The sequence below is a fragment of the Lissotriton vulgaris genome, chromosome 2_1 (genome assembly GCF_964263255.1).
Source record: "Lissotriton vulgaris chromosome 2_1, aLisVul1.2, whole genome shotgun sequence".
NCBI classification, from domain to species: Eukaryota; Metazoa; Chordata; class Amphibia; order Caudata; family Salamandridae; genus Lissotriton; species Lissotriton vulgaris.
In genome coordinates this window covers 1,759,796,134-1,759,808,549 of record NC_141687.1, presented here as the reverse complement: position 1 = coordinate 1,759,808,549, position 12,416 = coordinate 1,759,796,134, and the positions used below count along the sequence as shown (strand labels likewise).

Genomic DNA, 12,416 nt, shown 5'->3' with positions numbered 1-12,416 from the left:
GAGCATGACAATTCCATAAATCTATTGCTCACTGTTGATGATATGTGGAAAGTGTGGAAGAAATTGCAGGAAGAGGCACCAGAATGTTAACAAGAGAGAGGAGTCAGAGCAGGATGTGCTAAGAATGAGGATGGCCACTGTCTCCTTGGATGGTTGTCCTGTACTACCTGATTAGATGTTACCCTCATGACACATTCTTTTCATGGTGCTAAGCGTGTAGGTTAAGAAGCCATAATTTGTCTCTTTTATACATATCGGTTTCACGCTACATTCCGTGTCATTGTAGCTAAGGTATGCCACAGGTGTGTCACGTGCCAACACCTAAATGTAGTCAGGAGAACCCCAGTCCTTACCAGTAATATAGGTAGATCAGGTGGTCCATTTAATAGCATGCAGCTTGAGTCTGTCGAGATGCCTGTTTGTAAGGGGCTCTGTTACATTTTGGTAGTGGTTTGTGTCTTTTCCCAATGAGTCGAGACATAGTCAATAAGGAGTAATGACAGTCTTCCTGAGGCTCATAGAGTTACTCCCGTGTTTTGGATCCCAGTTTCCTTTGAATCAGATTGTGACAGCGAGTTCAAGAATGAAGTGATGAACTGTTTGTGTGAAGCTCTGCAGGGAGTACGCGTTTCACTGTAGTTATCAACCTGAGGATTCAGGTATTTTGAAGCAGATTAACTGAACATTGAAATTGTGACTAACTAAAGTGTGTGTATCCACAGCTCTAAAATGACCTGCTGCCCTTCCATTGGTGATTACGAGCCTGAGAAGCATTCCAGATCAGAGGACAGGACTGTCCCTCTATGAGATTCTGATAGACAGAGCCATAGGTCTACCTGCTGTGTCTACAACTGCACTTGTAAATATTACAGATGACATGGTTATTGACTACTGCAAAGGCCTGGCTGATTTTTTGCATTCTGTCCCTTTTCAGGTTGAATTGGTGAGTCCACTCCCAAGGAAGAGCAGTGCCATGTCCTCAATCCTGGTGAAGCAGAATGTGAGAAAGTCTATCCTGGATCCCAGATGGCGTAGCCCTTTTGTGTGAATTTGGTCACAAACAAAGCTGTTAAATGTGAAGGCGTTCCAAATTGGATTGATGTCTAATGTATTCTGAGATTAAGACAAAATGGAAAAAGTGCTGATAGCCACTACTGGTGTTCAAATAACAAATTCCGTGCAACCTGAGAGTTTAGAGGGAGATGTAAAGTACGCTCAGGAATCTCAAAGTCTTATCGAGGCAAGCGCAGGGCCTGTGATGACTGAGCGGGGAGTAGTCACTGACCCAAACTGAAGAACCTGTAAGTGCTGACTCTGAAATGTCATGAGGGAAAATGGGGGGTGTTTTGAGTAATGGCTCCCAGAGCCATTAGAGGAGGGGAACTGATGACGCAGTTTCATCAACACTTATTTGCGCTTAATGATATGTTAATCTGTAACCCGCATAAAGCTGCTTCCATGATTTACACATGATTTAATCATTATTTCACATATTAATTTCCAAATTATTGTACATGTTATTATTTAGTTATGCTTCGTAAATTGAATGAATTATATGTTTTTGATTACCATAAGTCCTGTAAGGCTGAATCCATGCCAGATCCGTAGGCTATTCACATACAAATTGCTTAGAGTGTATCTACTACCAGTGGAAAAACATGCAATAGAAATATGGGGGAGAGGACTGCTCCAGGTTGCGCATGTAGCTGAAACTGAACATACAAATGAAGTTAGGATAGGACCTACCTCTGACCAATGGAAAGCGCTGCCCAGATCCAGCTAGCACAACCTCCAATGCAGGGCACTGAAGCCCACAGAGCGATTTCAGCTCAATCGTAATCTTATCACTTGCAAAGGTGAAATTTAACTTGCTTCCAAGATAACAAACTCCTGTAACTTTCAATATGCCAATCTCCTCAGGACATGCAGGGTCAAAATTCAAATTGCTCCTAGTAATCCTAGGAAAAGAATGTGCATGTTAATTCTAGGCAAGATCACTGAGTGCAGAACAAACCAATTTCAATTTTAATTCCACATATTTTTACAGTTAATGTGTTTTTACAATCAATGAAATTGTGCCTCCACTAGCAAGGAAACTCTACCTTCAATTTAGGTATGGTACCTTAACAGTAAAATCATTCACTGGTAGATGGCATCAGGGAAATGGTCCATATAACGATCTGTTTGTAGGCAGCGAAGACATTTCTGAATCGCTTATACATGTTCTGTTTATTTGCCCCTTCTATAAACACACACCTGCAAAATGGATTGTTCTATTGTGAAAAATTTGGGTTGTAGAGAGTTCTAGGAATCGCTCAGATTATTGCAATATGACACTAGTCTTGGTTTTTTGTCTGGCTATATTTTTTAAAGGCATTTTGGATTAAGCGTGCAAAGCTCATACAGTCAGCTACTGGTCTATGAAAAGATTCACTTGATGTTTGTGATGTACTGTGGTTGAACATTTAATATTGCTGTGGATATTAATTATGATTTCTGTCTTCCTATGCTTTTAGACAGTGTTATGAAATCTGTGGTTTTATATTGTTCCATTTACAATGCTAGCTGGGGCTTTTTATATATTGATATTATCCTATTTATTGATATATATATATTTGTATTTCTATGTATATGTGTATTGTGGCTGTTTTCTCTGTCTGTACTTTTATGAGCCACAGAGATCGAAATACAGTTCTTTGATGATGATATTTTACCCATAAAATAGAATCATGTTTGGCAGGCAAAGAATGTACTACTGCACTTGTCACTCATAAACATGTGAACTCACAAACACTCAACATTTACATATCTAAAGGCACTGCCACCTCACATTAATTGCCTGCTTATATGGTAGCTGCATCAGAGATCCAGGTTTTTCATTGTTTTCACACTAGTAATTGTCTCTGTGATTCTCCCAAGGCTTTGAATTTCCTTTGTGGGTAATATCTGAAGTAATCTAACTAGAAAATGGGTCCAAATATGTGCCGTAATCTCTGTAAAGAGCGGCCTCAGGTTAGTTCTGAGTCCTCTTGGTCACATCTTATGGCCTTTGTTGCAGAAGCCAAGCTCCACTTAAATGTGGCCATCTTCCTTGTATTTACAATGCTTGATGTCGCTTCTCTTACACGGCCGTATGTCACAATGTCATGCTACAAAAATATCGTAGTCCGAATGTGGCTACGAAAATTGTGACGGTAAGTATATAAAGGCAAGTATAAATTTACAACTCATATAGCCATATATATGTACTTTGAATATATAGTGTCATGGTACATATACAAATTAAGTAAATCAATACGTGCTTATATATTATGAGCTTCATGATATTTTGGTAGTTGATATTCTGGCTACGATATCTGTAGCACCTTATTTAAAACTCGAAATTTTCTGGTACCATACTCTCTTATGTACGTTACAAATGAAGTCTAACTCATGTCTTTCTGAGACGTGTGGAGCATATGTGCCCGATCTTGGTTCCTCTTCTCTTGATTTCCTCTCATCATTGTGTTAAAAACCTGCTCTAGATTCATAGAGGGCAATACTTCAGGAATTTGGGATGTACTGACTACTCAAATCCAGGTTGTGTATCAGGAACATATACCATAAGTATGGGGCAACAAACGGCCCAACTGGATCAGTAAATAGCCTCAGGCACCAAAATAAAAGTTGCCCCTATTAGTGATTCAGATAGCAAAAAAAATGGCCCATGATTATAAATTGGGGAAGTTTTGAACTTGTAAAGACACTCATGGATTTGAGCTTCCTACTGGCAATGTTTGTTTTAATATCAAGGAAATCAACAGTGGGGCGTGGCTAGTGAGCCAAGATGGCAGACTCACCTTAGCACAGCTCCACATATCGCCCCTACTATCTTGCACAATTCTCTGTGAACGTCAATGATCTAACCGAAATTAACTTAAGTTACGAGTCCTAACTTTACTACTCCTAAACTGAGAAAAATCCTAACTTTAACGCTTTCGGTATTCACAGAAGGCATTTAGGAGTCCTAAAGTTAGGAGTCCTAACTTTACTACTCCTAAACTGAGAAATATCCTAACTTTAAGACTTTCGGTATTCACAGAAGGCATTTAGGAGTCCTAAAGTTAGGACTACTAACGTCTGTGAATATCGAATTGAGTAAGTGCCTTCTGTCAATACCAAAAGGAGCAAGTGCCTTCTGTGAACACCAAAATGGTAGTAAGTTTAGGATTTTGTCTTAAGTTAGTTCTGTGAATCGGGCCCAATGTGCCCAGGCACTTTTGGATGCCTTCCTAAACTCTGTGAGGCTGCCTGTGAGTAGGTCTGAGCTGCGCGAGGCGCTAAAAGCTACAATTGTGGTAGGCGAGATCCGCGAAGTTATTGCGATGCTAGTGACGGGCAGAACCCCCAGACCTGACGGGCTGCCTGCTGAATGTTACAAGGACTGTGCAGCGACTTTCGCTACGCGCTGCACGCCTTATATACTGCGGCCTTGGCAGAGTCAGTCGTCCCTTCATTACTTCGTGAAGTCTGCTTGGTTTTGCTGCCAAAGCCTGACAGAGATCCCACTGACCTAAGTTCATACCAGCCTTTGGCTCTATAAAACACTGACTAAAAGATTCTGGCGAAAGTCCTGGCCTGCATTACCGAGTTATGGGATCGGAGGGACTTTCACTAACATGGTTAGGCTACTATACGGGAGCCAACCCTACGAGTACGGACTGGTCCTTACATCGGTGCTCTGATTAAGGTGGGGCGGGGAACCCGGCAGGGATGCCCATTATCCCTGTTGCTATTTTCTTTAGCTATGGAACTACTAGTCGAGGCTATTTTGGGCAAGTTGCATGGACTGGGGCATTCCACTACAGGATGGAGTACATACAATTTCACACAGCAAAATCATGCCTCTACCCATTTGATCACACCTGCCCGGACCCGATGTATGAGCTCAATGGAGTTTGCACAGAATGGCGAATTCACGCCTTCTGCTACTAAGGGTTTATCGCAAACATGCAGACCTCATGGAGGGCAACCTGGGTAGAACACTGACATCCATCTGATCCAAGATGTCTTTCTGGGGTACGACTCCTATACCACTTTACCAATTTGTTCCTATACATTGATCTGCCCTTCTTTCATATCCTGAAAAGCACCATCAGGGACTTTCTCTAAGGGAACACTTGCTGCCGGGTAGCCATTAAACAACTATACCTGCCGACCAACCGGTCCTCCGTTTATTTTTATAATTCTGATTGGGCTACACGCCCACTTTCCTGCAGACGCGGAGAAGCTGCATCTAGCACGTTAGGACCCTAGCTCCGTACAGCGGAAGCGGCGGATCGGTGCGATCATACTCGACGCACGGCTTTGTTTACCATTGACGAGACATCCAGGGACTTTGGCAATAGCATAAATGAGATCAAGATTAAGTAGAATCTTACAGGCTGTTTAGATACGGCGTTTGGGAGCGCGCGTTTATTTGATTTGGTCTTGGTCTCTCGCTCTTCCAGAGCAGATTGCCATAAGAAATTGCCAGACCGGAGTGTCAAGATTTAACATACTTTTTGGTGCTCCCTATGACAAAAACTGTAGTGCACCCTGTTTTTACCCTGTCCTGATGAAGACCCCGATGTAAGGCAACAATTACGCCTACAAGTGTAGCGTGGGGTCGAAACGTCGACGGCTACTTTTCACTCTTTTCAGTTGACACGCCCGTAATAATTTGGATATACCTGTGTCAACTGAGACTGTTCTAAGTATAATGGGATATGTAATGATCCCCCATTTTGGCTCAGGGATCTGAAGCCTCTTGAATTTAATTGTATTTCGAAAGAAATCCGATATTTATAAGTTGTCACAAATCCTTCCTTTCACTGTCCTTTTCCTTCACAGCATCACGCTATCTCACTCCCTTTCTTTGGGGCACTGTTATTTACCAAGTACATTGGTTTACTCATTGTGATTAATTTACAGTCTTTTGAATATTTTTACATTTTCTTTAAATAAAGTCAAGCAAAGGTAAACTGTTCTATAGGGACCCTTCTTTGTACACTGACCAACCGGGGTGGCCTGGCTCTGCCAAACATGGAAAAATACAATTTTGCCGCACAATTTCAATGGGTAGCCTGGTGACTGGTGTGACCACCACCTACCTGACACAGCCACCAGCTCCTTGCCCAGGTCCCTAAACACCCTGGTCAGTTTGTTCCATCCTTGTGCGAAGGAGGAACCACTGACACCTCTACTGCTTAACATGGCATGCTGATGTTATAGCAGGTGCTTATACATCAGCTGAAGTGTGAAACCTAATGCACCTGCTTTACCATTACAGCAGGAGCGTAACACAGGCCCCTGCAGCCCCTACGTTGCGAGGGGACCCAGTGCTCCAGGGGCCCCCTCACTCTGGGAAGCAAGCAAGCCATTTTATGAATTAAATGGTGCGCACGCCCGGCCTCTTAATGAAATGGTGCACGTCTATCGGGCCTGGCCCTTCCTCTGAGGCTCTTTATTAATTATGCTGCGTGGTGCGCAGTTGTCTGCGCGTCTTCAGGGTGGGGCTGGCGACCATGCCATACAGTCATGCGTATATAACAAGCATTAACAATGCAACGGTCTCGCCTTTGCAAAAGTTAGAGCTATTGGCCTTGTAAATGACAACATTTTTATTTATGTGTTGGTTTTGAAAACAGATAAATAAATGGCATTGTCATTTACAATGCCAATGGCTTAATCTCTCCCAAATGCCAGACCTATTGCATTTGCAACCACAAACACACACACACACACACACAGAGCCACACACACACACAGAGCCACACACACACACATAGATGTGGTGGATGTGGATCTGGTGGTGTTGGATGTGGTGGGGGTGGATGATGTAGTGGGGGGTGGATGATGTGGTGGTGGGTGTGGTGGTGGGTGTGGTGGGTGTGGTGGAGGTGGTGGATGTGGTGGTGGTGGTGGATGTGGTGGTGGATGTGGTGGTGGTGGTGGATGTGGTTGCTGTGGTGGATGTGGTGGCTGTGGTGGCTGGGGCGGATGTGGTGAATGTGGTGGTGGATGTGGTGGTGAATGTGCTGGTGTTGGATGTAGTGGATGTTGTAGTGGATGTTGTGGTGAATGTGGTGGTGGTGGATGTTGTGGATGTGGTGGTGGATGTGGTGGTGGTGGATGTGGATGTGGTGGTGGTGGTTTACGTGGTGGTGGTGGATGTGGTGGTGGATGTGGTGGTGGTGGTGGATGTGGTGGTGGTGGATGTGGTGGATGTGGTGGTGGTGGATGTGGTTGCTGTGGTAGATGTGGTGGCTGTGGTGGCTGGGTCGGATGTGGTGGTGGATGTGGTGGTGAATGTGGTGGTGTTGGATGTAGTGGATGATGTATTGGATGTGGTGGTGGATGTGGTGGTGGATGTGGTGGTGGTTGTGGTGGTGGTCTTTTAATTACTTAAAGTCCCGCCATACATTGACAACAACGTGAGTGTCGAGTGGGAAGTCCGCTAAAAGTTTACTTCCCAGACCATTAACAATAACAGAGCCTGTCGCCCTCATTCAAATAGGCACGTGCTGGTGGCAGTAACAAAGCCACCTGTCCGTAAGCACCTGGTTTTAAACCCAACCCATATTTAACCTCCCAGACACCTACAGCCATTAAACGTGCAATATTTACAGCAGCCTATTTTTCCATGATCTCAAGGGAGGGTTTGCCACAGAAAAGATTGTTTGTTTTCCCTATTGGTTTTCACCGGGTTGAGCAGTGAGCTAAGATGGGCCAAACGAGAAATACAAACGTTTGACCCAAGGGGCCATTAGGAACAGCTGGTTGTTGAAAAATAACTTCGCTCTGCAAAAAAACCACGAGGGACATAGTAAACTCTATAGTAAACTCTTTAAAAAATATTAAACTTATTGACAGCTAATCATACATAATTCTATATGGTCCGCACCCAATCAAGGAAAAAATCAATAGATAATAAACCTGGTTAAAAAAGCATTTGCAATGCAATAGGTCTCGCATTTGTGAAAGTTAGAGCTATTGGCGTTGTAAATGGCAATGTGCTTTTTTATGCAATTTGGAGTGGATGTATGTGGTTTGGAGTTGAATTATGTGGGTTGGTTTGCAATTGTTACTTGTGGAATTCTGTGTGGTGTAACAATCCGAATGAAAACAAAACAAGCAAGACCAGAGGGGTTGGGGCGAAGGGGTCAGCAACATGGAAAGTGGTGGGTGGGAGAGGAAAGCAACAACCCATGTACAAAAATTGCACTTCAATTAAATAGCACTTGAATGAAGGTGCAAGCGAATGGACACCAATTAAATGTAACGAATCTGTGCCTGGTCCCTGCGCCAGAGAAAGGGATGGAAGTGACACATGGGATCTGGTGGCCTTTTAGGATGCAGTAAAGTAGAATGACAGAGATTCCAACAAAGGGCTAAGCAATGGCTAGGTTGCCAGCCCTATATTATATACAATAGAGGTAATCATGTTCTGATATGTTACCAATTAATATAGGCCACACTCCCAGAGCTGCCAACTTTGGAACTGAGAATCAGATTGATTCACAGCGTGAGTTGAATATCCTGTGATTGTGGGCAAATCACTTAATCTCCCAGGGCTCACTCAGATTATTATCCTCTTTACGGTGATAAAACCGGTACAGTTGAGAGTAGTAAAAATAACATGTGCTATTAAATGTGAAGAGTACCGGAATAGCTTTTAGTGAGCCTCTACTTACAAGGAGATAAAATATCCCTGATCTTTAACAAGTATTTTGCTGTAAATGTGTGCTCTAAGCAAACACGTTTAAACTAAAGCATCCCTGCTACTCTACCTTTCCGTATATACAAGTGAAGGATTAGCGCATTATTTAGTTCAGCAGCAGGCCGCCCAGGGCTCCTATAATAAATGGGAAAGGTGGCGCTCCGGTTTGGTATAGTGCCCTGTGTAATGTCAAATAAACATGAAAAGAAGGTGGGGCACAATTTCACGAAAAGAGGTGGAGTAATGAAAAATATTTTACTGGCAGTGCTACAAAAAACAGATGAGACTTTAGCTTAACACCTTATGTTTCTGGGGCAAATCACATAATCTTTGCTACCCAAAAATATAAAATCTGACACTATGCAGTGCAATCTGGTACTCCTGTAAAGTGCTCTAATACCTTTGGTGCAGTTTTGCGCGATAAAAAACTGTGATGACAAAAAAAAGGTAAAGAATGGACCGGAAAACTCGAGTGCTTTTAATTAAGATGCCAGCTACATGCATGCAATTTGTAGGTGGTTACGTAACATTTATAAAAATGTCTGAACTGCATCTATCTGTATCGAACAAGTACACTAGGGATGTTATATTGTAACACACAAGTTGTGCAATGGCATGGGAAGTAGCACACATAAAAGGTGAATCAAATAATACAAAAGGCACTGCAGGCACCTGTCTTTTCGCTGAACTCATTACCGCGGTTCTGTTGTGTTTTGCAGGCAGATAAACGAACATTTTCACTTCAAGTCAGTGATCAAATTATACTACTCGAGTCAACAGCAATTGTTTCCTGTTGGCACTTTTTGATAAAACTCTTCTGTAAGTAATGTCAAACGTGGCGCCACCATGGAGTGAAAGAAAACAAAGCGAGCAAGGTCCGCTAAACCAACGTTAGACCTTCCCCTTGTGTGCATAGCTCCACCATGATGAGTAAATTGCATTCTAGGACTTGTAGTCCCACTGTTTAAGCAGGCCCTGCTAGCATATGCAACTACATGGAAGAGGGTACGACAGAAGCTGTGTAAGCATCCGAGTCACGAGCCGGCGGTTGAAAAATGCTGACTCAGCTTTTAATTAAAAAGCACCCATTGCACTGTAACGTATTCAAGACATATTAAGGCATGTTTACAAAATCCTTTGCGGCTCGACAACCCTGTAGTCTTTTTAACCGGCGTTTAACAGCATGTATACTTCGTGTACATAAACTTGCTGATCTAGCCCCAACAAAAACGTGCAAACATGCTCGAAGGGCCTGCAGCATAAACCTTCTCCCTACATTTAACAAGAACACCACACCCCCGAACCGCGCCTGCAAAGCCGCATGCCCCCGTCTGGAATCCACAGAAAGGCCTATCGGGCCTGGAACTGTTTGCGCACTTGCCATGGGCAGCATTCCCTAAGACAGGTGATGCCTCGCACCCGCCAGGCAGGGACAGCTGAGGCAGCCTCTCCCGATTCCGTCGTGGGGACAGAACGAGAGGATAAGTTTATATAGTGCGCTTTGTGTAAAGTGAACCGCCGTAGTACAGCAGGGTGAGTGTGTCCCCGCCCTAGACCTCTCTTGCTCGGCCAGGGTGCCTCTCCGCAGCTGCCGTGACAAGCTCATCCTGAGTATGCCACGCAGCCAACAAACGGGCCTGTGATTGACTGCGTCATCAAACGAGAACACTTCCATAGCTAATAAAAATAGTTCACGGGAATTAGTTTGTCCTCTGAGGGCTTATTCTATGGTATCTCTTAAATTGCATTCTCCAACTAATTATTCTCCTCATTTCAGAATAAAAACATAAAGTAACACAAGCACCGTTTCTCTCCTACCTCCTCCACCGCAGAGGAACGCACTGGAATGACGGCACAAAAAAAAAACTGGATAATGAATCCCGCCCCTCCAGGACTCCCTGCCCTGCCCCATGGTTGCCAAGGCAATATTTCTGAACATATTGTCATGCTACCGTAAGGCAGGTCATGGAGTCCTCGAGAGGTGGGATCCAGAGCAGACAAATCTGCTAAACAGGAGCTTTTTCCAATGGCAGGCCTCCGTTTCGAGAGGCCTGCCAATGGAAAAAGGGGGCATGGTTTCACGCAGTACTGAAATCCCCCTGTTCACAATAGGTCTTTGCCTGCAGCAGGGCCATGCCCTGCAATGCAGGCTTCGACCTAAAAAGTGCGCGTGACAGGACCCAGCCAGACTACTGAGAAAGCCCCTGCCTGGCTAGCCTTGACCTTGCCCTCTTATGCTGCTAGCCCACGCTGTACCAGGCCGAGGGATACGAGAGGGTTCTTGGTGAATAGAGCCACCAGTCGCGATAGCTGCCCGGACTGTAGACACTGAGTGTTTTTTGTTTTTTACTGCACCGCAAAAAGACACGTTCCCTTACATCTTTGTATATCGATTAATACAAACGGTTTATGTAGCCTCACCCCAACCGTAAGTCCAACATACATTTATTATCTTTAAAAAAGAGGTATCTTCAAGGTTTGTCTTTTTAGCGTGGCTTGCACAAATGGGTTTCTTTTGGCAATATATTCACGTTTATAAAATTACGTCATTCTTCCACCTGCTTAAGCCAATAGGAGGACCACATATATACTGGCTCGAGAAGCGATGTTTGTGACTTCTAAAACAGGTCTGTTGTAGTTGCCCTCGTGATCTAATCGTTATGGTGATGACTGTCAGGCTTGTCCCATTCTTCGCACTTTTCCAAAACCGTAACAGCAACCCCTGCCCACTGGAAACTTAAAGCGCTCTGTTTTTGTTATTTATTTTACATAGCGCCTAATAGGTAAACTGTAGTTTACATATTTCCTTTCTCAATGTGTCAGCACTATTTAAATCATCATATCAACGTACATCATCTTTTTCAGATGGATTTGTATCCTAGGATACAAATTTGTTTTTGTTTTTTTTACCTTAATGCTTGGAGAGGCCTTTAGGTTCCCACCACAAGGTGCTATGTAAAGGAAAGGGCTGGATGCTGGCATGGCTATGGTGATGAGAAGCCTGGTGCCTACGAGGCTGTGCATTCGTAGTTTGGACAGGATTATATATAGATGGGGTTCAGGGGCTGCTGAGATACCCCCCTCCAAATATTCGCATGTAGCGGACAGGAGGAGAGGGGATTGCACCACCATACCCGACAGGCCTGCATGACGCAGCACTTGTGTTAGTAGGTGCGTGTGGCAAAGGGGTGGGTGCATTTTTTGGAGGACCGACTAGAAACTCTGCCTGGGAGGGCAGGGGATGAGCAAAATGTGAAGCTTCCTTGACGGGGGCGAAAACCAGTTGGCTTAGTGAATTAATGCAATGAAATATAGAAAGTGGGCTTATGTGTGGGTATTGCTGTGACATCTGCAGGTCACACGTTTCAATCCTGGAAAAATGGCAGAATTGGTTCTTGGTGTGCCTGCTTGCTGTAGAGCTCTTCGGGGCACATTTCCTACCCCTGTAAAGTGGCCCAGTGGTCTGATGTATATGGCAGGTGAAAGGTTGCCGTCCCAAACGATATGTTTCAGAGGATGCAGGCGCCTTTTGCAGTGAGTTTTGCCTAAGCTTAAAATAACATTGAAAGCCCAGTAATAAAAAAATCAAAAAAGGTTCAGGGCTTATTAAACTTGCTACACAGCTGTATGTGTAAGCCGTGGGCCACAGGTAGGATCCAAATAAGGTAGCACTGTG

The 12,416-nt window shown here is 43.9% G+C and overlaps 1 protein-coding gene across 1 annotated transcript in view; it reads right to left on the bottom strand.

The window, feature by feature from the left end:
* Positions 1-12,416, bottom strand: part of PGGHG (protein-glucosylgalactosylhydroxylysine glucosidase) — a 328,346-nt gene that overhangs the window by 11,162 nt on the left and 304,768 nt on the right. Inside the window, exon 13 of the mRNA XM_086957811.1 lies at positions 1,747-1,958. Coding sequence (XP_086813937.1) covers positions 1,747-1,958 — 212 coding nt within the window. The remainder of the gene's footprint in view (positions 1-1,746; positions 1,959-12,416) is intronic.